This window comes from Pieris rapae, chromosome 12 (genome assembly GCF_905147795.1).
Source record: "Pieris rapae chromosome 12, ilPieRapa1.1, whole genome shotgun sequence".
Lineage (NCBI taxonomy): Eukaryota > Metazoa > Arthropoda > Insecta > Lepidoptera > Pieridae > Pieris > Pieris rapae.
In genome coordinates, this window is record NC_059520.1 from 5,704,623 (window position 1) to 5,731,631 (window position 27,009).

At 32.9% G+C, this 27,009-nt stretch overlaps 6 protein-coding genes across 7 annotated transcripts; 4 read left to right on the forward strand and 2 right to left on the reverse strand.

The window, feature by feature from the left end:
- The first annotated feature begins 2,982 nt into the window (after positions 1-2,982).
- LOC110991287 (argininosuccinate synthase) lies at positions 2,983-6,273 on the forward strand. Its single transcript, XM_022256604.2, has 10 exons — positions 2,983-3,188; positions 3,281-3,386; positions 3,600-3,760; positions 3,944-4,028; positions 4,226-4,371; positions 4,564-4,685; positions 4,874-5,025; positions 5,334-5,425; positions 5,734-5,882; positions 6,100-6,273. The coding sequence occupies exons 1-10, from the start codon at positions 3,124-3,126 to the stop codon at positions 6,258-6,260; spliced, it is 1,239 nt and encodes a 412-aa protein (XP_022112296.2). The 5' UTR covers positions 2,983-3,123; the 3' UTR covers positions 6,261-6,273.
- Positions 6,274-8,257: 1,984 nt separating this feature from the next.
- Positions 8,258-9,117, forward strand: LOC111004463 (mediator of RNA polymerase II transcription subunit 22). The gene is made up of 3 exons (XM_022275502.2): positions 8,258-8,525; positions 8,640-8,741; positions 8,867-9,117. The coding sequence occupies exons 1-3, from the start codon at positions 8,429-8,431 to the stop codon at positions 9,082-9,084; spliced, it is 417 nt and encodes a 138-aa protein (XP_022131194.2). The 5' UTR covers positions 8,258-8,428; the 3' UTR covers positions 9,085-9,117.
- Positions 9,118-9,538: 421 nt separating this feature from the next.
- LOC111004452 (NADH dehydrogenase [ubiquinone] 1 beta subcomplex subunit 8, mitochondrial) lies at positions 9,539-10,476 on the reverse strand. Its single transcript, XM_022275489.2, has 3 exons — positions 10,308-10,476; positions 10,020-10,237; positions 9,539-9,821 (listed from the first exon to the last, which is right to left on the reverse strand). The coding sequence occupies exons 1-3, from the start codon at positions 10,396-10,398 to the stop codon at positions 9,609-9,611; spliced, it is 522 nt and encodes a 173-aa protein (XP_022131181.1). The 5' UTR covers positions 10,399-10,476; the 3' UTR covers positions 9,539-9,608.
- A 6,150-nt stretch (positions 10,477-16,626) lies between these two features.
- On the forward strand, positions 16,627-20,176 carry LOC111004442 (protein-associating with the carboxyl-terminal domain of ezrin). 2 transcript variants are annotated; one of them, XM_022275478.2, is made up of 7 exons: positions 16,629-16,954; positions 17,036-17,221; positions 17,365-17,504; positions 17,764-17,873; positions 18,035-18,364; positions 18,540-18,727; positions 19,419-20,176. In XM_022275478.2, the coding sequence occupies exons 1-7, from the start codon at positions 16,745-16,747 to the stop codon at positions 20,157-20,159; spliced, it is 1,905 nt and encodes a 634-aa protein (XP_022131170.2). In that variant the 5' UTR covers positions 16,629-16,744; the 3' UTR covers positions 20,160-20,176. The 2 variants fall into 2 exon arrangements, with proteins under 2 accessions (XP_045486443.1, XP_022131170.2); XM_045630487.1 differs by lacking the exons at positions 18,540-18,727; positions 19,419-20,176 and having other exon boundaries at positions 16,627-16,954; positions 17,999-18,139.
- Positions 20,171-23,869, reverse strand: LOC111004338 (1-acyl-sn-glycerol-3-phosphate acyltransferase alpha). Its single transcript, XM_022275339.2, has 5 exons — positions 23,678-23,869; positions 23,476-23,609; positions 23,215-23,396; positions 20,872-21,037; positions 20,171-20,786 (listed from the first exon to the last, which is right to left on the reverse strand). The coding sequence occupies exons 1-5, from the start codon at positions 23,866-23,868 to the stop codon at positions 20,632-20,634; spliced, it is 828 nt and encodes a 275-aa protein (XP_022131031.1). The 5' UTR covers position 23,869; the 3' UTR covers positions 20,171-20,631.
- Positions 23,870-24,105: 236 nt separating this feature from the next.
- Positions 24,106-26,742, forward strand: LOC111004328 (60S ribosomal protein L5). Its single transcript, XM_022275327.2, has 7 exons — positions 24,106-24,234; positions 24,674-24,787; positions 24,867-25,016; positions 25,266-25,426; positions 25,537-25,695; positions 26,186-26,303; positions 26,508-26,742. Exons 1-7 carry the CDS (start codon positions 24,232-24,234, stop codon positions 26,703-26,705), a joined length of 903 nt encoding a protein of 300 aa, XP_022131019.1. The 5' UTR covers positions 24,106-24,231; the 3' UTR covers positions 26,706-26,742.
- Positions 26,743-27,009: the final 267 nt, after the last annotated feature.

Below are 27,009 nucleotides of genomic sequence, written 5' to 3' on the forward strand. Positions count from 1 at the left end.
ATATCGATAAAATGAATGTAATCTTGCTTATTACTTTGCAAGTATTGTGGACTCTATGGACTTCTGTAATGCATGTTGTGAACATGTATTTATGCGAATATTGAAGCAAATAAATAAAAGTGAATGAAATAAAAAATACATAACTGAATTTTAAAACCAATTTTATTATTAACATTAGGATTTAACATGAAATATCTACAATGTTTATTAGAGAAAGTCGGTTGCCTCTCAACCTTATATTTTTGGTGCTTATCACCAGTTCACAAATAAAAAAATTATTGTCCCTGAAATAATACTTATTTATTAAGTACCATACGCTTGCTCTCTTTTAAATTACGGTTTTTCAAAATGAAATGCAATCTAACACTAATATATTTTTCTATAATAGCCTTAGTTAGATCTGTCACATGGCTCGCACTAGAATATAAGCCAACCTGATGATGACTTATGTTGTTAAATAAATCAGTCCCGATTGTCATCATTCAGTCATCGAAATGTTGCGATCCAATCAACAGTTGTCTCAATCCACAGTTTTCTTATACTTGGATCTGTTGGAAACCTAAAACATATTTAATCATAAATATTTTTAATTAAATCCAAAAAAAATACGAATACCTTACTTAAAATCTATATTAATAATTGGTCGTAATTATTTTAGTTATACTTTGTACAATTGATAATAATCAATTGTATCTTAGTCATTATCGACATTGCTTACAAATTGGCACAGCACTATCGATATGTCTAGATTTCGTGGAAATTAACCTTTGGTTTGGTACTCGGGACTCTCGCAGTGAACGTGATACATTGCGCGATCGCTCACGTAGTGCAAAATGGTACCCATATATTGCAAGCAATGTATTACTATCCGTCTGCTTGCGATTATATCGTTATTGTCTACAAACTTCATAATGCTAATGTTATAATTACGAATATCACAAGTATTTTAATGTTTTTGGACTTATCGGTGGAAAGAAATCCCTTCTCGTACTACACTACACACCTGGCTTCTTTTCCGACACGATATAATAGCACAAGATGGCATAATTTGATTTTTTGCGGAGCTTACGTACGCTGTCAAAACAAGAGCGCGATTGATGGCCGGTAAAGAAAATTTCGGTTGAAGTTGAGCATTTGCTCATAACCGCGGCGCGCGTGCCCCGCCCACAAGGCCTTTCTAACCTCCTTTATATGTTCTGTGATTGATACCCTGTAATTGACATTAAATGCCAATGGTACGGATTCCGTAGCACATAATCGCCCAAAATATTAAAATGTGTGTGCAACGACAATCATGGCAATTAATGCATCACTGATATTGGCTAGGTAGATTGCAAAGTACTAGGGTTTAATGAAATTTAAAACTTTCTATTATTATCTTAACTTTCTATGTCTCAGAGATTAAATATATATCTGCATTGAAATAGGATTCAATATTCTCTAACTTGCTTATGTGACGAATCCTCGCTTATACTTCAAATAATCGATAAAGATATTTTTTGTATTATTATTACTATTTTCCTTCATTTTTGTGTTTTACTTACACGAAATGAGAATATTGGTAATTTTAGTATGTGTAACCAAATCGGCTAATATTTAAAATTTATTTCATAGTTATAATGTACCCATTATTTGTTGTTGGTATAAAATTATTTAAGTATATGTCGGAATATAAAAATAATGTAATTGTTTTCCTTAGCTATAGCAATGTTTACATTCCATGTTTACATATTGATATATAGATTTAATCATTCAGTCATATGACTTTATCTCTAGCAAATATGTTTATTCTTACTTATAATAATGTTTAGGGCTGTAAGTTAAAATAATTATCGCAGATTTGTATAGTTTAGGGAAATTAATTGTGGTGAAGCACATTCTTGTAATAGAAAAACTTTATGAGCCAAAGTTTTTCTATTAAAAAGAAAAAAAATCTCGTTGAAATACGACAAGAATTGCGAAATTTTATCAATACTTCTTTCATGGTGACTGTATTTTTGAGTTTGACCAATACTATGAATGAGTTACTGAGAGCTCGCTTGTATTTGGTTAAAATTTAATGGATTTTTAAATAAGAATTGATAAAGTATTCGCTTAATACTATCACCTAACAGTGAATAATGGTTATAAAATAACATTAATGTTACAAGCGGAAAATAAAAATGTTGTATTCAATTGTGTATCTCGCTCTGCTGTAAATTAGAAATGTTCTTGTGCAATTATGTAGAAATATTGAATATATAAAGTTTGTCAGTATTCATCTGTTATTAAATATTTATTTGTAATCATAATTTATGTTTTATTTGTCGATATGATTCGTAAGGGCGCTAGAGACGATGGTTTTCGCTGGAAATATATAAAACATTTCCTTATAAACCTAAATAAAATCCTTACAAAAACTTTTCACTCAAGGATCTACGGTAGGTATATCATAATTTAACATAACACAGTTCCCAATAAAACTATAGCATGAACTAAAACAATCAGTATTCTAGAATTATTTTGACGTATGCAATATATACATATTAGACATACACATTTCACGCCAACCTTTTATTGAGACGGGACACAAGCAGATCTGCCTAAGTGTGTGCACAGACACAAATGCAAGGACTTGATATAAGCATACATGTATAAATTGAGATATAAGCTATCCTATCTTTTAACTTAGATCAAACTGCATATGGTGTGCAAATTTGATTGATATGTGATAAGGTTTAGTGGTTTAGGAGTCCGTAGCGGACAAACAACGTGACACGTAATTTATATTGTATATCTATATTGCAACCTACATATATCACACTCGAAAACTATTTAAAATCCTCGAGGTTTAACAAGCTGCGGTTGACACATTAATTAGAGTATTATAATTGTCAGTACACATTTAGTAATTATATAGTACTTAGTAGTAAATAAATTATATTCAAAGTGTTATAGGTACTGATATGTCACTTTCCGCGTGTACTTATGTGTGCGCTTCGAAAGTGTAATTTTATTTTAAATTCGTCGATTGCGGAGTTACGTCCATAGGGTTATCTTAATAAGTAAATATTTAAATTTATTATTACCGACTAATTACAATAGTCGCTGTTCAAGTGTAGTTCTCGTTTGGTGTGGACAACGATGGCTAAAGACCTTATTGTTTTGGCCTACTCCGGCGGTTTAGATACTAGCTGCATTCTAAAATGGTATAGTATGCACATACTTTAGTTGATACTATTAAAATTAGATCGTAATTAAAAAAATTAATTTAAATTAGATCATTTTTTTTTGTTTTTAGGTTGATACAAAAGAATTACGATGTCGTCTGCTATATGGCAGATATAGGCCAAGATGAAAACTTTGGTGAAGCAAAAAAGAAGGCTCTGGGTATCGGTGCTAAAGATGTAAGACGAGGAAAAACATATGTTTTTTTAGAAATTCTTATCGTTATTTACTTTATACTGATCGTTACGCACTTCTACATGGCACTTAAAAATCCCTTCGCTATTAACGTACCTCGTTATTAATATGCACTTACTAATTTTCTCAAAGTTTCAAAACAAATATAATAATGGAATTATTGGGCTTATGTTAAAAAATATTGTGCAACTTTACAGGTAATTATTGAGGATTTACGAAGTGAATTTGTGACTAATTATATGCTGCCGGCCGTCCGAATGGGCTTGGTATACGAAAGCCGCTACTACCTGGGTACTTCTTTAGCTCGTCCGTGTATCTCTGTTGGAATTGTAAACGCCGCTAAGAAGTTGGGAGCAAAGTGAGTCTTTTAAGAACAGCGCAATACCTACTATTACACAGCAATTACAAGGTGGTTATTTTTTTTAATGAAGACATATATAGTTGGTACTATGCTATAGATAATTTATCATTTTGACTGACATTTTATGATAGGGGTAAATTAACTGAATAAGTACCAAGAAATATAATTATTATTTTACAGATACATTTCACACGGGGCGACGGGAAAGGGTAACGATCAAGTGAGATTTGAATTAAGTGTTTATTCACTGTGGCCTGATGGCAAAGTTAGTATACATACTTACTACACATTTTTAAATAATAAAAAATATACTTTTTAAACTTTACTTTTTTAAGATTATTAATTTTATTTGCTGTTAGGTGATTCATTGTAAACATATTATGCAAAAATGTCATACTCATTAAACAGGTCACAGGTCATGTGAAATATTAAAAAAAAATTAATGATCTTCAAAATCTATAGGTGATTGCACCCTGGCGAATTCCGGAATTCTTTAACCAATTTCAAGGAAGAAGCGACTTACTTGCATATGCGAAAAAGGAACAAATTCCTGTATCAGCTACGCCTAAAGCACCTTGGTCGACAGATGAGAATATAATGCACATAAGGTAATAAAATTATTAACAATCAATGGACTAAGTTTTCCAAATCTATATTACTAGCGATTTTTTTTTTGTATGTGCATTGTTCTTAAGTTGAGAGACACTGGAAATACCTCACTCAGTTTTAACCACTGCTTCAGTTTAATGTGTACGTGGTGTTTTGACTGGAATTGTTTATTTCTTTTATTTTTACCGTAGCTATGAATCCGGAGTTTTAGAGGATCCGGGTGCAATCCCGCCGAAAGGAATTTACAAAATGACCCGGGATCTTCAAGAAGCAGAAGATTATCCTACCATCATTGATATAACTTTTGAAAAAGGTACAAGAATAAAACAACTCCACCCATTCACTTTTAATGTTTATATAATTTAAAATAATGTTGCAGAATGCATTTTTTTTTAATTTTGTAAGTGCTTCAGAGGCATCGAAATTAATATAAGGTATTGTATGGTATTGCATAAATACGCAATACACCAATAATTTCTGACTAACTATTACGATATGTAGGTTCACCGGTAACTATAAACATTCCAAGCGGCCACGAGAAGTCCTTAATAATTAGAGACCCTTTGAAGATAGTTGAGACTCTCAACAAGCTGGGAGGACAACATGGCATTGGTCGAATAGATATCGTAGAAAACAGATTTCTCGGTCTTAAGGTATATATGAAACTTAATAATTTTTGCTAGTAGCTTCTTCAAGATTTATGTTCTTTTTCATTACTGTAAGTCACAGATAGCTATATAATGTTTTATCATTCTTTTTATTTGATTTTGCAAATTAATGTGCTTAAACATGCTTATAACCTAGGCCTTATAGTTCGATTATGACTCGTTTCATTCTGCTAGCCATTTTACATTTAAACAGACTAAAGAAAATATTTTTTTGAAAAAACCGTACTTTCCATCCAGTTTTAGGCTGAGTTTCTTATGAGTGACGTTATAATATATCATTTATTAAATTTTAGAGTAGAGGACTGTATGAAACTCCCGCTGGGACCATCCTTCACTTAGCTCACCTTGATTTAGAAGCATATGCCTTGGATAGGGAAATTCTGAGGTAATTAGGGATTGTTTTAATCTATTTTCTGAGAGCCATCTATAATAACACTTACTTTCCTAAATACATTTTCGTACTTACAGAGAGAGACTCGTTTTTAGTATTATATTATATTTAAGTAAAGAATGTTTATTTTTGTAATTTAATCAAAAAAGAAAGACCAAAACATGTTATAAAACAAGAAATCATATTGTTTTTTTTTAACTTTACACTATATATTTATTGTTAATGGTTTCTTATTACCAACTTAAATGAATAAAGACTTATTATTATTATTATTATTATTAACCCTAAATATAACTTTGCAGGCTTAAGAAGACCCTTCAAGATAAAATGTCCGACTTCGTATATAATGGTTTCTGGTTCTCACCCGAGGCCACGTACACGAGAAAATGCTTAGAGCTGTCGCAAGAATCCGTCACCGGTGTAGTTACCGTGCAGCTTTTTAAAGGCAATGGTATGTTTTCGTTTTTACACGACATAGATAAAGTACTTTCAGTTTATATTTCCTGATGTCTAATTGTCTAACCACCACAGCAATGATATAAGAATAATTAACTGTTAACTTTGTTCAAAATTTGAGTTTTATACAAGACTGAATATTAAATATCCATGTAGAAACAAAAAAAATATCTGAGCATTTATATTCTATTTCGTCATTGTTTTACTTACAGTAACTATTTCCGCGCGAAAAAGTCCCATTTGTCTCTACAACAAGGATCTAGTGTCTATGGATATCGCAGGAGGATTTTCACCAGAGGATAGTACTGGTTTTATTAATATAAATGCTATTCGTCTGAAAGAGTTTTCTCGTTATTCCACCAACATTAAATAAATAAAAGAACTAATTTGCTATTTTTATTTATAAGTATACCTACTATTTTATAAAACATGTCACAAGCTGCACCTACTCATCGATACGACACCATACAGACCAATAGAGACTATCTTTGATTTTAATATTTGCTATTATCGCATTGTTTTTACTCGCTGCTTTGCACCAAAACGCCATGAAACCACTAACTACTTAAGATACGGGGTGCCATACCAGAAAGATCATGTACGTGAGACCTGATGGTGGCTTCTGTCTTTCAATCAATCAATCAAAATTTATTTATTCAGTTTAGATGCGACTTAAGGCATGCTTATGAATGTCAAAAACGTTTACAAAATTCGCGAAAGAGCAAAACTACGCCATCCGTTCGCAAGACTACCAGGAGGTCTTGTTCTGAGAAGAACGGGCAAGAAACTCAGCAAGTTTTATCCTCCCTTTACATACAATAATTCAAAAGAAAATGTCATAAAACACTACGTCATTTAAGTTACATAAATAAAATAAAATCCTCAGCTATTATTACTATTACCCATGATTACAGGTTTGGGATTACTTGCTGTACAAGTAAAATTCCCACAAATAGAAACACCCCAGTTCCGTAGATATTTAACGCATATTAATTAGTAAGTACGCAATGGGCTCTGGCTATGGCCACAGATTATATTCTATGGTTTGGCTAAAGTGCTTATTACACCACGCGATATTCAGACAGTCTTACTAAGATTCAGCCTAGTGTAATAAGAGTTAGCCAGTTAGCCTGTCTAATTAGACCGACCGAATGGGTTCGGCGGTGCTTACTGGCTTACTTGCTGAATATCGTGTAGTGTAATAAGACTTAGCACGCTAAATCATTCAGTCAGCGCGCGGCAGTCGCAGAGCAAAGACGTTTGTACATGTTTGTTTTCTGTGGCCGCGTGCACCATGGCGTGTTCGCAAGAAAAAAAAAGTACTTTGGAATGTTTTTTATTTTTTATAGATAAAGTTAGCCAACGCTCGACACACTGATACATTGGTAAAAACAAACATGAATCTTAAATTTAGAAAGAAGGTTCGGACAATCAATCTTATTATAGAATATCTTAGCTGCAAACGATGTGTCAATAAATTTAAATAAATTTTCTGCGATTCTCTAATGACAACATACTAAAGTGTGCCAGCCTGGTTCTGTTCTTGATTTGTACCGAGACATGCCATTTTTATTGCCATATTGAATGTATGGAGTATCTATTAAATTACATATAATAATATAAATTACTAATATAACATTTTAATAGTCATTCAAACTCGGCAGCTCCTACTCTAAGGTAGTTTCTTAAGTCACATGGCGACATCCGTCACCGACTACGTACGCTTTGCAAATGAGTAAAAATGAGTTAGCATGCGGTATTCAGTCTAGTGTAATAGCGAGCTTGCTAATTAGATTTTAAGACAGTCTTACTAAGTCAGTCTGAATATCGCATAGTGTAATAAGCCTCTAAGGGTAATGGTCTTCATTGTGTCAGTGTTGCCAGATCTGGGGTTTCTCCCCTAGATTTAGGGGCTTCTCCATCGAGTTAGGGGCAGAATAGGGGAAACTGGGAAATAATAATTGGGGATTTTTTAGGAGAATTTCAAAAACACGCCAAGTACAGTTTTTTGCTATTGGAACTTACGTTAGTGATTTTGGAGCTAAATTTAAGTAGAAACACATCGTAAGAATAGAATCCGAGTACATATTTAACTTTACTAATTGTAAATTCGTTTGAGCTGCCAAAGAACGACGTGATTTTAATTAAATACAAATTCTACCATTACATTAACTTTTTAACTAGAATTAATGTTTCTGTATTTGTAGGTTTTTAATTGTCTCTTAAACATGATGATGGGTTAAGTTCCTCCTACTAGGGGATTTCTAGGGGTAAATCAAATAGTCTAGGGGTATGTCGCCAAGACCATCTAGCAACACTGATTTGTACCCGTGGGCCGTGATTTACCTGCAGTCTGCTGTACTATGTCTGTGGTGCTAGTAAAAAATATTTTAAATTTGTAATACATTTTACCTATAGATATAGTTGGTTTAGTAAAATATTAGTACATAGTCCATAGTTCTTGAGTATTAATGTTTGTATATTGTTTATTTTGAGAGATCGACGATCAAATCTACTACGTAACATTTTCTTCAGAACAAAATGCATCGCAATTTACCTCAAAATAAAGAAGCGTTACTTAAATCATATACAACTCGATTAAAAGAAGACGTTAAAAGTATGCTAGAAAACTTTGAAGGTACTGTGCGGTACTTTATTAAAATTTACGAATATAATATTGTGTTGGATTATGGTGTAGTCAATTTCTTATACTTTTCATAAAATTACGGTAAATTGTATTGTACTTTTACAGAAATCATAAAGCTAGCTAAAGGTGATAATGAATCTCAGCTTAATAGAATGACCCAGATTGAACAAGATACATTTGAAATGCAAGTCAGAGCTGCCAATATAGGTAAGATATAGTTTTATTTTTAAGCAAATAACTGGTAAATCATTACTTTATACATGCCCTTTGGCTTGTAAAATCTGAGATATTTGTACAGCCTTGTTTTAGTAATTTAAAATTTTTTTTTTCAGTTCGAGCTGGAGAGTCCCTAATGAAACTAGTATCAGATATAAAACAGTATTTAATCCTTAATGATTTTCCATCTGTAAATGAAGCGATTACACAAAACTCGAAGTTATTCAGAACTAAACAGCAAGAGTGTGATCAGAAACTTATGTCCCTCAAAGATGACATAGCAGCTGATTTGTATGATTTGGAAGATGAATATTTTACTAGTATATATAAGTAAACAATCAGTAAAACAAAATTATTTTATTGTTAATTTTAAAAGAATATCCTTTTTTCCACCAACCTTTCCTTAGAGCGGCTGTACATTGACTGCTTGAGCAGTTAACGGCTGACCGACGTACACGGACCGCCCGAGTGGTCAGTGTTGACTGCTCGAGCTGTTGAATGTCTACCGCAGTCTAGTCATAGATTCTGATGAGGAAGCACTGCTTTTGCTACTTCTGCTCAAGCGGAGACGACGGCGGCGACGTCAAAAGAGAAAATTTTGGGTTCATCCAATTTTGGAATTAAGAGAACAACATGGACAATTCCATCATTTGTTTATGGAAGTCGAGCATCGGTCGGTCATAATTGCTTGAAGCAGTCTGTGTACAGCTGGCCTTAGAGCACGACGACAATAATATTTATATAGGAAAAAAATTCTAGAAATTAGGCACAAATTATAATCACAGTAATAAGTTTAAATCTATTTATTTTTTGTTACTAATAATATGTAAATTTTAAATTAGCTATATCAATTGAAAATCAGTTTGCATTGAATAAATAGTGGGGTCCATCTTGAGGGTACTGTTTGGCAGTGACTGGTCTACCAATTTTGTAATCTTCTAAATAATAGAATATACCAAAGAAACCTCCAATAACTCCGAAAAACCAACACCATTGTTGCCAGACTGGGATTCTTGGTTTCATGCTAATGTCATAGCGATCCTCTCCTATTATCTCTGAAATTGCATGAAACTGAAAAGGATAGGTAAAGTATTATAGCAAAACATATACAACTACACTACAAATTTATAATAAATGTATGTTTATCTCTTCAAAAAACATCCATACACCAATATGGAAATTGTTTACAAGAGAAAAAGGAGTCACATGTATACTGACTATTACATATAAATATCCAAATTTTTATACCGATAGTAGCAAAATACATACAGGCTCATTGAAGTTTCTTTTCAGCTCAGGGTTATCATAGGGATAATGTGGATCTTTCGAGTCTGCACCAATGTCTGGAAGTTTGGGATAATCTCCATATCCCATGTCCTCTGGGTATGGTTGGTATTCCTCTATTGTTAAACCATACTTCTTTGCTGCTGCTTCCCTTTCCTCTGGTGTCTTAGGATATTGACCAGGTTTATATTGATAGTTCCAATCTGAAATAATCGCAATGACGTAACAAAAACATTTATAACAGACTGAAATAAATTATGGAACGAAAATTACGGTTTCGTGTTGCATTGCTTATAATAACAACAGATTTCTTTAAAGCATTTGGTTTCAGTAAAAATGCCTTTTTAATTAAAAGTGAAGCCATTTTCCATGAATAATATCACAATTATATTATTCGGAAATCAGATTTTCGTGAGGTCCACCATTTGACAACTGACATATTTTTTACTTGACATCTATGATTTTTTTTTAATTTCAATTAATGATATGTTAAATGACAAATAATAATTGTATCATACAATAATAAAGTAAATTTTATACTCAATTGAATTTAAAACAAAGCATTTTATCTTTTTAAGTATTTTACTTAGAGTAGTGTCACGTTCAATACATTTCAAGGTTCACTTAAACTGAATGACACTAAATCAGGGGTCTAGCCATATTGGTGCCGAAAAGTTTTCGGTATACACTACCGCTTTTGCGTATTTACACTGTACGTACGTACGAAGCTAAGCTCTGCGACTCTGCTAATTAAGCTTAGTTCTGCGACATACGCTATTAAAAAAATTAGGCAACTGTCAGACGAGGAAACTGCCAGAATTTTAGGTACTTTCACAGCGTTATGTCGTATGGAATTCTTTTATGGGGCAAAGCAGCAGATATACAATCTATTTTTATCTTGCAAAAACGTGCTATTAGGTCAATCTATTGTTTGAAACCAGGCACTTCACTTAGAAACTTATTCAAGGAAATCAGTATTTTGACGGTAACGTAACAATATATCTACAACTGTATCGTTTTTGTGCGTAGTAATATTAGTTCTCTTTTAAAGAACATTGACATTCACTTTATTCAGAAATAAGGGAAAACTTTTCCAGCCATCTTACAGGTTGCAGAAAATAAATACTTCATTTATAGGCCTAAGTGTACGCTGCTATAACATGATATCTAGTGAAATATTGGAACTGCCTCTCAACAGATTCAAAACACATTTTTGACATTCATAAGCATGCCTTAAGTCGCATCTAAATTGAATAAATAAATTTTGATTTGAAGCATTTTCGACGCCAAGCGGCATGTCACTACACTACCGCAAAGTCGACAGCGTAGCTCCGAGCTGTTCGCAGCACATTATTCCGTCATATTGTCTCTGGATGAAATATATTTCTACTGTCACTTTAATAAACCTAATAAAGAACAGACAATAATATAGTAAATTTGCATTGGAAGCTGCAAAATGGCCTGCCTGCCTAACCTGCATAATCCCGGTATACAACAGGGGGCGTCCATAAATTACGTGAGGTGTTTAAGGGGTGGAGGGGGTTCAGTCAAATCTAATTTCATCTTACGATGGAGGGAGGGGGGAGCCTCGGCAAATATTTTTTTCTCATTGAAAAAAAGGAAAACGGTTGACCCTAAAGGCCCTAATTTTTTATTAAGTACACCTATAATGAAATTCTCAACAATATTGATTATTAGTCTTAACTAGTCGTAAATAAAAGCACGAGGCATTTTTTTTCTTTTTACAATAACAACGACGTCTCACCAGGCGGGGAAAACACAAAGACAGAAAATTAAAAAAAAAACACCTCACGTAATTTATGGACGCCCCCCCAATAGTACTCGTACTTTATATTTTTAGGATTTGGTCTCACAACAACTGATCATGTTTAAGTAAGGAATCAATATTTTTTTTAGGATTGTAGAATTCGATAGTTTTATTTTTGGCCATTGCATCAAGTAATCTTGTCTGTCTTGTTAAGTAGGAAAAGTCATTGAAGTGGTTGTCATCACTCTTACCTGTAGCAATACTCTGGTGAAATAAATATGAGTAAGAATGACCCGTAGATACTAACTGTAGGAATTTATTAATATTAAATTAAACATAAAGGAAGTAAAATAAGAAATGAAGTAAATAAAAGTAACATTAGATGTTTTGATGATTTAATAAAATGATATACATTCTGGGCCGCGAAAAAATAGAGATTATTTCCTCAACGTACAGTCACGTCAATTTTAGTCGTCGACTGTCGTGCCTACTTACTTGGTATGAATTTAGCTTTTGAAGAAGACCAAGATATTTCATTATTTAGGAAAATGAATAGCCAAAATATATATGTATATATATTTTTGTTTTATGTTTAAAAAATAAAAACTGCTCTGCTGCAGATAACTGTATGTTGTCTTCCGCGCTGCACCCATGGGCGGCGCCGGGAGCCCCCTTATGTCAGGGCAGCCAAATTATCATAATCGGTGATAGATTTGGCGCTATTTAGATAACTGTAGCTATTTAGTGCTAGTTTGATTATCAGCGATATACCGATCATCAATAGACTATTAGACAATTTGTTAATAGTTACTACTCTGCTAGTTTTATTTATTCAAGATTAATATGTTGATGCGGTCAGGCAACAGTTAAGAGTTGATTGTATCTCAAATAAAACTTACTTTTTCTAACATTATACTAGGAATAGCTATGCTTAGAATAAGCTAAGAATAAGGAGGTCATAATTTCTTACTTATAAACCCGTCACTACATTGGTATAACTATTCTATTGTTATACCATAGGCACGAATCGGGAGGGTGCTGTTGGTGGTGGAGGCAGGCCTCATCGTTCCTATCTACTACTAGATATAGGTACTAGTACTAGATATAGGTTCCTTTTTCAATTCAATGGCTATATTGTGCGTTTGGTACAGATGGTCTGAATCCCATGACAATAAATACCTAAATCGATTGTTCTAAACATCATAACATCTCTCTACACTATTGTGACTTCTAATGTGGGCATAACTGTATATTTGTTCTGTACGTGTGGTCGCATTTAATACTGGTGTAAATAAATAAGGAGTGCATTTACATGAGAAACTTAATATTAATATGTATATAAACGAGCGAGATACACGTCGCCATTAGCCGTTACAATTTTAGTCAACTATGTTCATTCTAACATGCATCTTTACTGCCTTTTTGAATTTGTCAAACACTTTAATATTGCGAATTTGAGATGGTAATTGATTGAATAATTGCACACCCTCATACCTAATAGATTTCTTCAAATAATTTGTACGCGGCTTCGGCAAGATAAACAAACTCGCTCGACGAGTATTGCGTGTCGTTGTGTATTTGATTTTTTTAAACGACAAGCAACTATGGATAGAGTTATTTAATTTTTTTTATCAAGATATAGGTGCTATATACATATTATATAAGTCGTCTAGTTTCTAGTTGTTTAATTGTGATAATTTTGGTTTCTTGGTAGATTTTATTAGTAGGTGTTAAAAAATTTTATGTAAATAATGATTTTATTAATTTATTTACGAATACTTCTTTCTCATAAATAAAATAATTTTATGTAATACTATTTATTTCAAATTCAATAAAATATACTTATATTTGGGAAATCACAGCAATATTTCGAAATCTTGATGTCAACTTTGCGTCGTCGTCTTACTAATTATAAATTAATAGTTATCTGTGACTTTGACTTTGACTTTCATCCAATTTAATATCTTGTATACAATATACCAGGGTGACCATTTGTGGCAGATTTCTGCCATTTGGGCAGATTTGGTACCTAAATTTTAACCCTGGCAGACCAAGCTGACGATTTAAAAAAGTGGCAGGATTTGGCAGATTTCAAAGAAATCCTAATTTTTTTTAAATACGTTTGAATGTATGTAATTCTATTTACTTAGAATACTTATAATTTTCTGTCTTATTATTTCCTTTATTTTTTATTATGCATTTATTTGGTAGGAAATCATTTACTGAGGTGGCAACTTTTGTCCTATGCCAGATAACACGGGAATCCCCGTTTATTCTGTTTTTATGTAGGTACGCCTTACGATTATGAACGGTAATGAATCAGTAATAAGGTTTATTTTCTTAATGATATAACTGATCGAGGTTCAAAACAATGTTTGTTGTTTTGTCTACTGCCACGTTATTCTCATTTGGCGTTGTGGTGCAGTGTCAGTGCGTTGTGTATTCCGTGCATGATGAAGAGAAAATACGAGCGTTCGTACCGACCTGAATGGGAGCAAGATCCTTTGCTTTCGTCCTGGATTTCCAGAGCAAAGGAGGATTCTGATGTTGCGTTTTGCAAAGCTTGCAATTGTAAATTAGTAACAAGATTGTCTTCATTAAAAGAACATGTGTTATCCCAAAAACATAAGAAGCATATGATTGGATATAGCGGCCAATCATCGGTAAGTACTTTGCAATAAATGGAAATATTTAATAGACGTAAATAAAATATGTAATACGTTTTCAATAGATACCTATTGCAAGTTTAGAAAAACTAATATCAAACAATTATTTCAGGTGCAACAGTTTTTTAAGAAATCTCCAATAGAAGAGGAAGTGAAAAAAGCAGAACTTAATATCTGTGCTATGTTAGTGGAACATAATTTACCGTTCCGATTAATGGATCATTTAAGTGAAATTATCTCAAAATGTTTTCACGATTCGGAAATTGCCAAGTCCTTTTCCTGCAAGAGAACTAAAGCAGCAGTGGTAACGTATAATGTTTTAAAGCCAGAGCTAGAAGCAGAGATGCTTGCCGATTTAAAATCATGTGAAAACATTAAAACTCGTACACCAATGTTTTCCTTAGTTATAGATGAGAACACAGATGTAACAACCACATCAACGCTTGCAGTTGTTACCAAATATTATTCCGAAAAAGATCTTCAGGTAAAAACAAAATTTTTAACTTTGGTGGACTTGCAAGGAGCATCAGCCCAAGCTTTGTTCGATTCACTTTCCAAGGCGTTAATCAATGCTAACCTTAACATTAACGATGCAATTGGTTTTGGAGCTGACACTACTAACGTTATGTTTGGCGAACAAGGTGGTATTATTGCCAAAATAAGATATGTAAATCCCCATTGCATATTCATTAAGTGTGTATGTCATTCTACTGCTTTGTGTGTATCTCACGCCAGTAAAAACCAAGGGCTATTAACCAAATAGTGCAAGAGGTTTATGGATATTTTGCACATAGTAGTAAAAGGCAAAGGGAATTTGCTGAATTCCAAGACTTTATTGGCACTGAAAAGCATAAAATATTAAAACATTACGAAATTCGATGGCTATGTTTGCATGCATGTATTAAAAGAATTTTGGAGCAATGGGATGCCCTCAAACTTTTTTTTCAATCGCAGTTTCTGGAAGACAAAAATATTTCAGCTGAATTTTTATATAATAGTTTGAATGACAAGATATATAAACTTTATTTTTATGCTTTGGATTATATACTGCAAACAGTTAACAAACTGAACACTATATTTCAAGGAGATTATACGACAGTCCACACAGCATTTAAAGACATTTCCGAGGTGTACATGAGCCTTTTGAGTTGTTATATGAAAGGTAATTATTTGAAAACCACAGATCCACTTTGTATAGATCCAAAATCTAACGTCAACTTTTTACCTTTAAAAGATTTGTATTTAGGTGTGAACGTTAGTATAGAAATCGGTCGTCTATCTGCAGATGTTAGTCTTAAACCTGGAATTCAATTTTTCCTTCAAAGAATGCAAACATTTTTTATTGAACTCTGTAATCAGTTAAAAACACGTTTGCCACTGACTAATCTTTTTAAAGACTTACAATTTTTAGACCCGCAAAATGTTGTTTACAAAGATTTTGTATCAACAGTAAACATTGCAAATAAATTTCCCAATATAGTAGATGAAAATAATCTTCAGAAAGTTGACGACGAATTTCGACAAATTAAATTTGACAAAAGTGTAACCGATTTGTTGGAATCTGGTGGGAGTAGCACCAAGACAAATTTAAGTGTGGATAAATTCTGGGGAGCGATTGGGAAAATGCGTGATGCAAATGGAGCTCCAAAATATACTAATATTGCAAACTTTGCAAAAGCTCTATTAATTTTGCCATTGTCAAATGCCTCTTGCGAAAGAATATTCTCCCAAGTAAATTTGAACAAAACAAAAATAAGGAACAGGTTCCAAAATAAACATGTATCCGCGTTAATAACAACAAAAGAAGGTATAAAGAAACATGGAGACTGTATCTCCTTTAAACCAACAAGGAATATGATTAAAAATATGTCGTCAAAATCAATTTACGAAAATGAAGAGTGCGGAGAAAGTTTTGATACTTTTATAGTTGAATAATAAAGGAATTCCTTTGAATAGTAGTATTTTATTTATTCATACCCGTCTTCAATGTCATTAGATGCTATAATATGATGGCATATTTTTGGCATTTTCTGGAGTTAGCTTTGGCAGATTTTGGCAGATTTTTTGCCAATATCGGGCAGATTCGCTATTTTTGAAATGGTCACACTGCAATATACATTAGTTATTATTGTATCGATGAACCTAATTTATATTATTAATTAAATATTTCAAAGCTTCTGGTTGGGCTTAAATTTAAATTTTAAGCTAAATGTGACATGTTAAACTAGCGTGAAGTGCTCACCTAAAAAAAAAGTAAAATAGATAATTTGTCAGCAATGGGCAATGATACTTCTCAGTTAAAAGGCTTAGAAATCGACGATAAACCGACGGAGACCACAGATTTTTGGTGTCATTATAAAGCTACAATTAGAGATAGCTGCCGATATTTTGGTTTAAACGGAGATGGCTCTGTGTCTGTCTTTAAAGGAGAAACAATTATGGGACCCTTATGGACAGTTTCTACACCACTAGAAAAATTTTGCAATGTAAGACAAGTGTTAGTTATATCTTGTGTGTTTGAGTTACTTGTAAGGTTTAACCTTTATTAATATCGAAATTATTTTTAGAATATTCTTAAATATCGACATCCATTTATTGTTAGATATTTATCAGCTTGGCAACAAAGATCTACATTCCATTTAGCAACTGAATTTGTGCAACCGTTAGCACATGTATTATCATCTCAAACTCCTCTACAAAAATGTATTGGAATTAATAATATTCTACAGGCATTAGTTTTTTTACATGAGCAAGTAAGTAGAATTTAAATGTTTTAATATCGTAATGCAGTCTAAATATGCTTCTTATGCCTTGTAAATGAGAATTTAATAAAATAAATATCTATTTATTGTTGATATATAAAATAAACTATTATTAAATACAATATTTATTTTAGGCTGGTGTGTCCCACAATAATATAAGTATATCTTCAATATATATATCTGGTGATGGACAATGGAAACTGGGTGGTCTGCAATATTTATGCAGTTTTTCTGAATTAACTCCAGCATATCTTAAACAGGCTAGAATTCACAGGTAAATCCTAAAGTTAAAGGTGTTATCATTCAATACTGTTTCACTAAATGAGGTTAAGTAGTCAATTACTGTTTTAGGAATAGTATTGTAGATTTAGTGTGTTATCTCATAGTAAAGTATTATTTTTTATATTTATTTGACTTTAATAGACTAAGTAGTCCTTTTTGTTTAAACAAGAAAATGGTTTAGAGGTGATGACAACTTTATATGATGGTTTATATATATTACTACAAAAATATTAAGTTTTTAAAAATGTAAGGTATGATAAAGCTGTGGATCCAAATGAAGATTCTAACCAAGTAACAACTAAAGTTGACCAGTACGCCTTTGCGGTGTTGGTGGATGATGTTTTTAAGGGATGCAATAATGGTATGTGTATATAAATTTAGTAAAATTTTCTGATCAAGTGTTTTGACTGCATGAAAATACAACTCTAATAATTGCAGGCTTGTTAATTGCTTTCAGAATGTTATTGTCTCTTCGTTTATTTGCAGTGTTATGAGAGAGGCCAACCTTATTTCTTTCCACAGATGAAGTCTCACATCTCAATGAATTTAAGGAGTATTGTAGAGAATTCCTGCAAAATTCTGATTGCAAGAAGAGACCAAATCTGTTAGATATACTGCAACACAATTTTTTCAACCATGAATTTATATCAGTATACAAATTCTTGAGTAATTTACCATTGAAGGGAAGTGAAGAGAAAATGCATTTTTTTTCTGATATCTTAAAATGCCTTAAATGCTATGACGAAGAAACTGTTGCTAAACAATTTGGGGGATTATTGCTTTCCCGTTTAACTCTTTTGGACCATACAGCCAGAAAGAATGTAATACCATATATTTTAAAACCCTGTTATGGTAAATATTCTTATTTCTTATGACTATTAGTATGCTGTAAAGTTTATAAATTACAAAATGCCGAACTTTTTATGTCTGGACATAAAAAAAATATATAAAACTGCTAAAAAATATTAAAAGTCATTCCCATATTGCAACTTAAGATTAACATTAACTTAATAATTTTATTTTTCAGACAGAACACAGCATGGGGAACAAAATGGATTTTTTAGTGTTACTATCTTTAAAGAGTATTTAAAGCCAAGAGTAATACAGTTATTTTCTGTCAGAGATAGTCAAATAAGAATGCTGTTATTAAGCCACTTCTCTAAATATGTCAATGTTTTTTCACATGAAGAGCTTGCTCACCAAATTTTACCAGAGGTAAAATATTTTCTATGCAGCTCAGATTTGCCCTCATTTATTCCACATACAGTGTAAACTCTTTATGCACTCAAGGCACTGTTCAAATTTTGACGTAACAAACACCCTTTAAATGGAAAGATGAAAAATTGATAGAAAACGAATGAGTTTATTTCAGACTAGTATTAATAATTACATAAAACACAATTCTTATTTAAACGGTATTGCTTATAGTTTGTTATTTTCCCCTGACGTCTTTAGCTGCAGCAGAAATTATTTAATTTTTTAATTTAAATTGTTGTATTTTTTACTTATTCTATTCATATATTGCCATATTGAGGCATCTTCCTGATAAATCACGCTTAAGTTTGTCGTTTCATTGAGGGATGCTACATTGAGTTTACACTGTATTTCGATTTTAGACATAACTTCCTCAAAGATAAATTCAAAAATTTAATTGAAGTAGTATGTTGTGTATAAACAACAGTTATTTAAAATCAATATTTACACTAAATAATAAAATATGGAGACAAGATGACAATGTGTCTTTAGAATGAGCATAATTATTGTACAATCATATAGTTATAAGATTCCAATTTGTCTCCTTCATGTTACAGAATAACTATGCTGTTTTTAGATCAGTAATAGTGTACTTATCTGTGGTGGTTGTTATTATTAAATTTCTACTTCTTATATAGTTTTTTTTTTTCAGCTACTACTTGGCATTAAGGATACTGACGATGACTTGGTTTCTGCAACATTGATGTGTTTAAGTGAACTTGTTCCAATATTAGGAGCAGACACTGTAGTAGGAGGAAAGCGTACAAAACTTTTTACTGATGGCAGGCCGAACTCCAATGATTCTATTCGCAAAACTTTTGATGAACATGCAAATAGAAAAAGTTTACAGAATAAGCAATGCTCTGAGAACATATTTCCAATTAATTCAAATCCTATGTTTGATCATACATTGATTTTAAATGAACGCCCTACTCCTGTGGGTGGAGAGTCTGAAAGTACACAATCTATTTCAAATTTGAAAAATGAGTCTGATGAAGGATGGGATGATTGGGAAAATACAAATCGTAGTCATGTTCCTATGGATGATTGTAGTTCTGAAAAAGACGATCAAGAAACAAATAATATTTTACAACATAATACTACTAATGCTCGCGAAGAGACTAATGCAGACCATTCTGTTCTATTACAAAAAGCTGGTTTAGATGCAAAAAGAAAAATTAAAGACATATCAGAGTTGGATATTAAAAGTAAAGTAGAACAGACTAAGAATGATGATGATTTTGATTTTTTTGCTGATATGACACCTGTTATAGAAAAACAGAAAGTTGTTTTATTAGATGAAAGTAATCAAGATTTAAGTTATAAACTAAACTTTGTACCTAGTAATGAAGATGATGAAAATGCTGGTTGGGAGGATACATGGAATGATTGATAGTAAGCAAAAACATAGTATAATTATTTATTGCTTAAAATAAAAACAGGGATAATATATTTTAAATGTATCTGGAATTATGAGATTTCAACATAATATTCAAGGTTGAATTAGGTATTTATTATCTTATGTGATGTTATATTGTACATATTAAAATTGCTGAACTTCTTTATGTTATATTAATATATAACAATTGAAAAATGTGTATAATTTTCTTCTTAAACTTAAAATCAAGTGTCCAGTCTCACAACCAACACACAATTATTAACCATACATAAGGTATGGTTAACACAGCCAAATTACATTACAAATAATATATGGCTAAGCCAAATGTATATGACAACAAATTATATCAACATATTATTATCTAAAAATATTTTAAACACTAAAGTGTGACTAGAAAAGATTGATTGAAATTAACTTAAAACAATATCACTAGCAAACAAATTAACACATGTAAAAATGTCAGAAATTATATAGCAATTTTACTCTGCCTGACAAGATCTTTGGAGGATTCATTGAATACTTCTGTCATTTGCTGTCGTGCCATATCAGAGAGAGTTTCCAAATCATTGCGCGTCATGCCCTTAGTGGGAATTGGTGGAAGAGTAGTTATAACCACTTTGCCTGGTAACAAGAATAGTATTTAGAAGTAGTATATAGTGTAGTAGTTGTGTACAATATTGATTATTCAAAATTTTCGAGGACTTACCTGGTTCAAAAGTATTTGTGTCATTATCAAGAAAATAGTACTGACTAAATACAACAGGCATAATTGGGATTTGCGCATCTATAGCTAAATAGAATGCTCCTTTTTTAAATGGTTGAATTGAACCCTTATTATATCGTGCCCCTTCAGGGAACACCCACAATTTGGTCTGAAATAATAAAAACAAATGTTACGTGAATAATATTATTAGTAAATATAGTAGGGCCTCGTTAATCCATACACAGGCAAGGAGCCTATTCAGTGATCGCTGTTAACGAGCCGAGTGTAGGTATCCTGCACCTACATCCATCCAGTCATCACCATGAGCCAATCCATCTTCAGTGTTTCGTTTATCGCCTATCATGCCGTGTAGTGCCATCTTAAAGCCGCCACGTAAAGATTGAACTTTGAAATTAATATATTGTATAGATAAAGGTGGCTGGTCTCCTGTCATTGCTAAGAAGTTTAGTATAGGCAGGTCAACTATAGGCATAGGTAATAAAGAAGAAAAGACAAAATCTTGAAGTTTGTATTCCAACAAAACGTGGTCCGATTTATTAAGTGTTTTTCGGTGTATGATCATAACAATAACCACGAATACGATATTAGAAGATTTGTTTATGTGGTTTTTGCAACAAAGGCGGTAGCATGTTCCTCTTAGTGGTGCTGTAATTTATGCATAAGCTCATCTTTTTCATCACCAGATTACAAACTTCAATAGCAGAATTAATACTAGCCGGTTAGACAAATTTAAAAAACACCATGGAATGTGACGTTTAAAAATTGTACGTAAAAAACTGTCGACTTGTGACCATGGCGTGTGTTACATAACAAATGGAAACTAACGTTATACAAAATGTAAAATTAAGTTACCAAAAATCACATTTGGTCTCATGTCTTGCATTATATAGTGAGATCCTCATGGACTCATTTAAATCAATATATTTAAAGGATACAGTTTTTCTTTTGGCGAATAGCTGAAACGATGTCGAGGCAACCCTAAGTAACAAATCATGGATTTCTCACAGATATTGACGAACAATTTTTCTCTCGCCCAGCTATTTATCGTCAAACAAGTGAGACTGAAGCTCAAAAATGGGCTGCTGCTGGTTAATTGATGAGGCGATTGTGCGAGGGGTTAGATTTAAATATATACGTCGTCTGAATTTGATGATACTTATTATGTAGGTGTCTCGGGGAAGTATAATTTTGACTGCCGGAGTTACGTCTAAGTATAAAAAAAATTAAATATAATGTTGTGTATATTTTTTTTAGAACGGGGGCAATTGTTTTATAGCACAGTCAACGTCAATTGATGTGTTACTAGTGTGTTCTACGCCATAAGTGTAATTTTCAAACCGTAGGCGCGCCCACCCGCTATAACAACATATATATGCCTCCGCAGCTCCGGCCTCTTGGTCGATCCAGATGATCGAATTACCGTAACTAACGACAAATTTAAAGCCGCTCAGCCATAAACAACGGATTAGGGTAAAAAAACCGCCTTCACCGGGGAAGGCGAGGACCTTTGCTGCGTACTTCGCTCACTCCAGTGAGCTTCCGTCCTACCATTCAGGCGATTGACCCCCCCGCGACGGCCCAAGCCGAGGTTCGAGTCTCACAGGAGTCGCAGTTGCGCGAGTTGCGGGAAAACTCACCATTCAGGGTGAGCTAAGCTGGCCAATATGGCCGCCCGTGCTGAGCTGTAAAGCCCTTCGCCTTACCAACAGCGAGATTCCTTTCTTTAAAAAACAAGACTCTTGGTCGCCTTCGACCGGCCTTAGCCGCTACGGCTTGCATAATGCCTGTACTTTGTTAAGCAAGGGTGGAGATGCAGCCTGCATTATCCGTAGTGCCGGATCCGTCAACAAAAACAATAATTATCTATAGTAACTATATCAAAACAAAATAAATCTAACCTAACCTTAGGTTAAATTTAGTTGGCTTTTTAGCAACTTTTTTCGGCGCGTGGATGTTGTTTGGGGTGATAACCCTAACCCTCTTCCCCCCACTCGCGATCCCCCAATACGGGCGACGTATTTCTAAATTTTTACCTATGCGAGCAGCAATGAGAAAAGACCATGAGCAAGATGACCAAGTGTTGTATATATCGCCTTCGAAAACGTTGGTAATTCAGAGGCAGGAGGAGCTTTAAAATAGGTCAAATAAGAGACCGGGCTATTGAAATGAAGTGCGAAATTTTTAAACAGAAGACTATTAAAAACTTTTACGAGAAGAATAAATAAATCTTACTGTTTACATGATTGTAATTTTGAACATGTAGGTACATTTTAGTCGTTATGCTTTAATTTAAATGCCGTATTGTTTATAATCAACTAAGAGTACCTTCTCAGATATAACTCTTTCAGTGGCTTCCTTCATTAATTGTCGCGCCTTCTCTGTTTTTAAACGATCTATAAATACAAGACCAGAACACCAAGCACCAAATCCAAAAGCACCAGCAAACATCAGAGGTCTTTTAGCTACAACAGTGCAACGCTTCATTCTTGGCCACATCTCAAACATGCCTTGAAAATGAGAACAATGTATATATAAAAGAGTCATACAACTATAGAAAGTTTCATTTAAATACATTTTCTATATTACCCAATATGTCAAGTGAACTTTGGTGGTTGGAAATAACAATGTAGCACTCCTCATTATTCCAATTTTCAAGTCCACGCAATTCCCATTCTATGCCTACAATATGAGAGGCATATCGGCAAAATCTTGAAGCAACTCTACAGAATTTTTCGAATTTATTTTAAAAATGGAAAGACAATACTAATAAAAATAATCAATAACTTACACCAGATTTGTTACATCGCGCGGATAAAGAAGCACCACTGGTAACAGAACCGTACAAGTAATTAAAACATAGGCATAATAAAGAAAAAACTTTAAGTAATATCGAAAAGCATTGCTTTTTTCATACAAAAAAGGCAAGGTAAATATAAAACCCGCCAAAAAAAATTCAGGATATGAATAGAAGGAAGCCATAACGAACCATAGAGAAAGCAAATAGAATCTTTTCTTTTCACTTTCCGTTAATAAAATAATGTTGCTAGTGCTCTAAAACATTATTATATTTAAAAAATAATAGTAATAACCATCAATTAGCAATTTAATAGTACATGCAGTATAGTAGTTATTAATTTAGCATAATATATTGAAATTATAAATATAAGAAATGTTTACCAACTCGCATCACTAATGTTAATTGTCGTCATTGACAAGTCATTAATTTGACAATGATAACTTCTCTAATGGCTGCTAGTGTTGACATATTTGAAAATTCGTCCTTTTTAAGAGCACGCCTTCGTGGGAGCCGGAGTGCTCGTTATTATATTGAAATAAATTAAAATGGTGAGATTTATATAAAAATATAGGTTTTTAATGTTTCTTCTAACTGTTGTACTAATTGTTTTCTAACTATTTTCGGTGTAAACTCCGTGATGTCTCTAATATTGAGTGATCAAGTTATTGACGTGTACCCAACGCTATATTACATTAATTTATTTGGAATTGTGATTCAGCTATTTTAATAATATTACAACAGGCTAAATGAATCGTATTATTTAAGATACGTACTTTGTATGATGAGAAATCGACACATGCGCGTCATCTGATGTTGTGGACGGGCACGAATTTGTCTGTTTATAATACACGTTTTGTGTGTTATATTCAGTAATTTGTATTCGGAAGCAACCAAAATGATTTAAAAGTGTCTCTGATAAATTTCGATCTAGTCGATATTCATAAATTATGTTGCATTCACTTATTAAAGGATGTGTTCACTCCCCAGGGTTTCGTCAAAGTAGTTAAAAACAAACAATACTTCAAGCGTTATCAAGTTAAGTTTAGGAGGCGCCGTGAAGGAAAAACTGACTATTATGCCCGCAAACGACTTGTTGTTCAGGTAATTAAAAAATGATTACTTTGTCATATTTATTTTAAGTTTGAAACTTCTACTAATGTCATATAATATTCTTTTTCAGGACAAGAACAAATACAATACTCCTAAATACCGTCTAATTGTCCGTTTATCTAACAAGGATGTCACCTGCCAGGTTGCATACTCTCGCATTGAAGGAGACCACATTGTTTGTGCTGCATACTCCCATGAATTACCTCGTTATGGTATTAAGGTAAGTGATCTATGTTTGCTTCATTTACTTAGGGTTGGTTATGTCCAACATTTTAATAGATACTGTTAATACAGTATCTTTTAATACATAATATTATACTTGCAAAATGATGATTTTGAACGGGCGGTCTGAAGCACTGTACAAATGCAAAACACCCTGTTGTTATATGTTCAATACTGAATTAACATCATTTAATTGTGTCAAATTGTAATACTTCTTGGACACAGAGTAATAATGTTTTCTTATTAGGTGGGTTTAACCAACTATGCTGCTGCTTACTGCACAGGCTTATTGCTGGCAAGACGTCTGTTACAAAGGCTTGGCTTAGATTCCCTTTACACTGGAGCAACTGAAGTTACAGGTGATGAGTACAATGTAGAGCCTGTGGACAATGGACCAGGTGCATTTAGGTAAATATTCTAATTTAGATTTCTTAAGCTCTTAAATTTTAAATTAAATTTATCATAATTTAATTTTAGCAAACATCAAAGTTTAAACTTATTGATTTTTATCCTTTTAGGTGTTATTTAGATGTTGGCCTTGCAAGAACAACTACAGGTGCAAGAGTTTTTGGTGCCATGAAGGGTGCAGTTGATGGTGGCCTTAATGTTCCACACTCTATCAAAAGGTTCCCTGGTTATGATGCTGAAGCAAAGAAATTCAATGCTGAGGTTCACAGGTAAAATATATAATCTAATTATTGTTACAGACACCGGCAAACTTCTTGAGCATTAAACAAAGGATTGGAGGAAAGTTTGCACATTGTATCGCCACACACGACACGTCAACTGATTTACCAATCACACAATCGAGACATCACTCTCCCGCCGCCGCGCACCACCAATCCTAGTGATACCTAAAAAAAGCTTCTGCACTAGGCAAGGACATTTGATCAAGATGTTTGCCGGTATCTGTAAATGTAGGATTTTATTAAAAACAATTAAACTTGCTCTAATCATCCTTTGAAAAGTAGCCTTATCTATTTTTCAATCAGCATTGCAGAGCTACATTAATATTAAGATTTTTGGTTGTGATAAAAATTAAGTTTTAATTTTTAAAACCCATTTTAATCACATGTTTAATTATGATATTTTCTAATTTAAATCTAAATTCTAATCTGACTGTTATGTATTTTGTGTATATATATGTAACTTATTTTAATTCTCCAGAGCCCATATCTTTGGTCTTCATGTTGCTGAATACATGCGTAATTTGGAACAAGAAGATGAAGATTCCTTCAAAAGACAATTTGGCAAATATATCAAACTTGGGGTTGCTGCAGATGCGGTAAGTGGAAATAATTAAACGTCCAACCAAATTACTGAGTAATAATACCTTATTACAACAGTGTCGAATTTGGACAAAATTATTGTGCTCTTTTATTGTCTTATGCCTCTGTTACTTGCAGAGAATTGGACTTAATATAGCCACAAACGTTATATTGCAAATCTTTTTTTGAGCTGGTAATTAAAACTTCAAATTGTTGTACAGGTGGAAGGCTCATACAAAAAAGCTCATGAAGCCATACGAGCTGACCCATCATACAAGAAGAAAGAATCCAAGAAGGATCCTGCCAAGAAAAAGAGGTGGACCAAACGCAAGTTGACATTGGCAGAAAGGAAGAACAGAGTCAGTCAAAAGAAGGAGTCTTACATTAAAAAACTTCAATCTCAAGCTCAAGATGCTTAGTGGCCCTTACCATGAATAAAGCCATACAAAATTGAAATGTTTTGTTAATTTATAAAAAATGTAGTTCCTGATACTAAAGATAGATATTAGACATTAAGTTTGAATTAATTGAAATCATAAGTTGCATCCAGCTGAGTCTGGATTAAATTTTAGCCAGTCTTGTTAATAAATTAAGGCAAGGAACATGTTAAATTATTAGCATGGTCAACACGAGAGGTTTATTTATTATACAAGTTTTATTTCAAAAGTTTTTGTTAAGCAGCTCATTCAATTAAGTAGTAGTATAAGGGGGTGTGTGAAAATA

Excerpts from the sequence above, each read along its gene's own strand:
- LOC110991287 (XM_022256604.2), top strand. The coding sequence starts at position 3,124 with ATGGCTAAAGACCTTATTGTTTTGGCCTACTCCGGCGGTTTAGATACT. Across the intron at positions 3,189-3,280 it reads ACTAGCTGCATTCTAAAATG|GTTGATACAAAAGAATTACG; the intron begins GTATAGTATGCA and ends TTTTGTTTTTAG. Across the intron at positions 4,686-4,873 it reads TGATATAACTTTTGAAAAAG|GTTCACCGGTAACTATAAAC; the intron begins GTACAAGAATAA and ends TACGATATGTAG.
- LOC111004463 (XM_022275502.2), top strand. The coding sequence starts at position 8,429 with ATGCATCGCAATTTACCTCAAAATAAAGAAGCGTTACTTAAATCATAT. Across the intron at positions 8,526-8,639 it reads TATGCTAGAAAACTTTGAAG|AAATCATAAAGCTAGCTAAA; the intron begins GTACTGTGCGGT and ends GTACTTTTACAG. Across the intron at positions 8,742-8,866 it reads AGTCAGAGCTGCCAATATAG|TTCGAGCTGGAGAGTCCCTA; the intron begins GTAAGATATAGT and ends TTTTTTTTTCAG.
- LOC111004452 (XM_022275489.2), bottom strand. The coding sequence starts at position 10,398 with ATGGCTTCACTTTTAATTAAAAAGGCATTTTTACTGAAACCAAATGCT. Across the intron at positions 10,238-10,307 it reads AAGCAATGCAACACGAAACC|ATTGGAACTATCAATATAAA; the intron begins GTAATTTTCGTT and ends CGATTATTTCAG. Across the intron at positions 9,822-10,019 it reads AAAGAAACTTCAATGAGCCT|TTTCATGCAATTTCAGAGAT; the intron begins GTATGTATTTTG and ends TATCCTTTTCAG.
- LOC111004442 (XM_022275478.2), top strand. The coding sequence starts at position 16,745 with ATGGGCAATGATACTTCTCAGTTAAAAGGCTTAGAAATCGACGATAAA. Across the intron at positions 17,874-18,034 it reads TTTTAAGGGATGCAATAATG|ATGAAGTCTCACATCTCAAT; the intron begins GTATGTGTATAT and ends TTCTTTCCACAG. Across the intron at positions 18,365-18,539 it reads TATTTTAAAACCCTGTTATG|ACAGAACACAGCATGGGGAA; the intron begins GTAAATATTCTT and ends TTTATTTTTCAG.
- LOC111004338 (XM_022275339.2), bottom strand. The coding sequence starts at position 23,868 with ATGGCTTCCTTCTATTCATATCCTGAATTTTTTTTGGCGGGTTTTATA. Across the intron at positions 23,610-23,677 it reads CGCGATGTAACAAATCTGGT|AGTTGCTTCAAGATTTTGCC; the intron begins GTAAGTTATTGA and ends AAAATTCTGTAG. Across the intron at positions 23,397-23,475 it reads AAGTTCACTTGACATATTGG|GCATGTTTGAGATGTGGCCA; the intron begins GTAATATAGAAA and ends CTCATTTTCAAG.
- LOC111004328 (XM_022275327.2), top strand. Across the intron at positions 24,788-24,866 it reads GCAAACGACTTGTTGTTCAG|GACAAGAACAAATACAATAC; the intron begins GTAATTAAAAAA and ends ATTCTTTTTCAG. Across the intron at positions 25,427-25,536 it reads AATGGACCAGGTGCATTTAG|GTGTTATTTAGATGTTGGCC; the intron begins GTAAATATTCTA and ends TTATCCTTTTAG.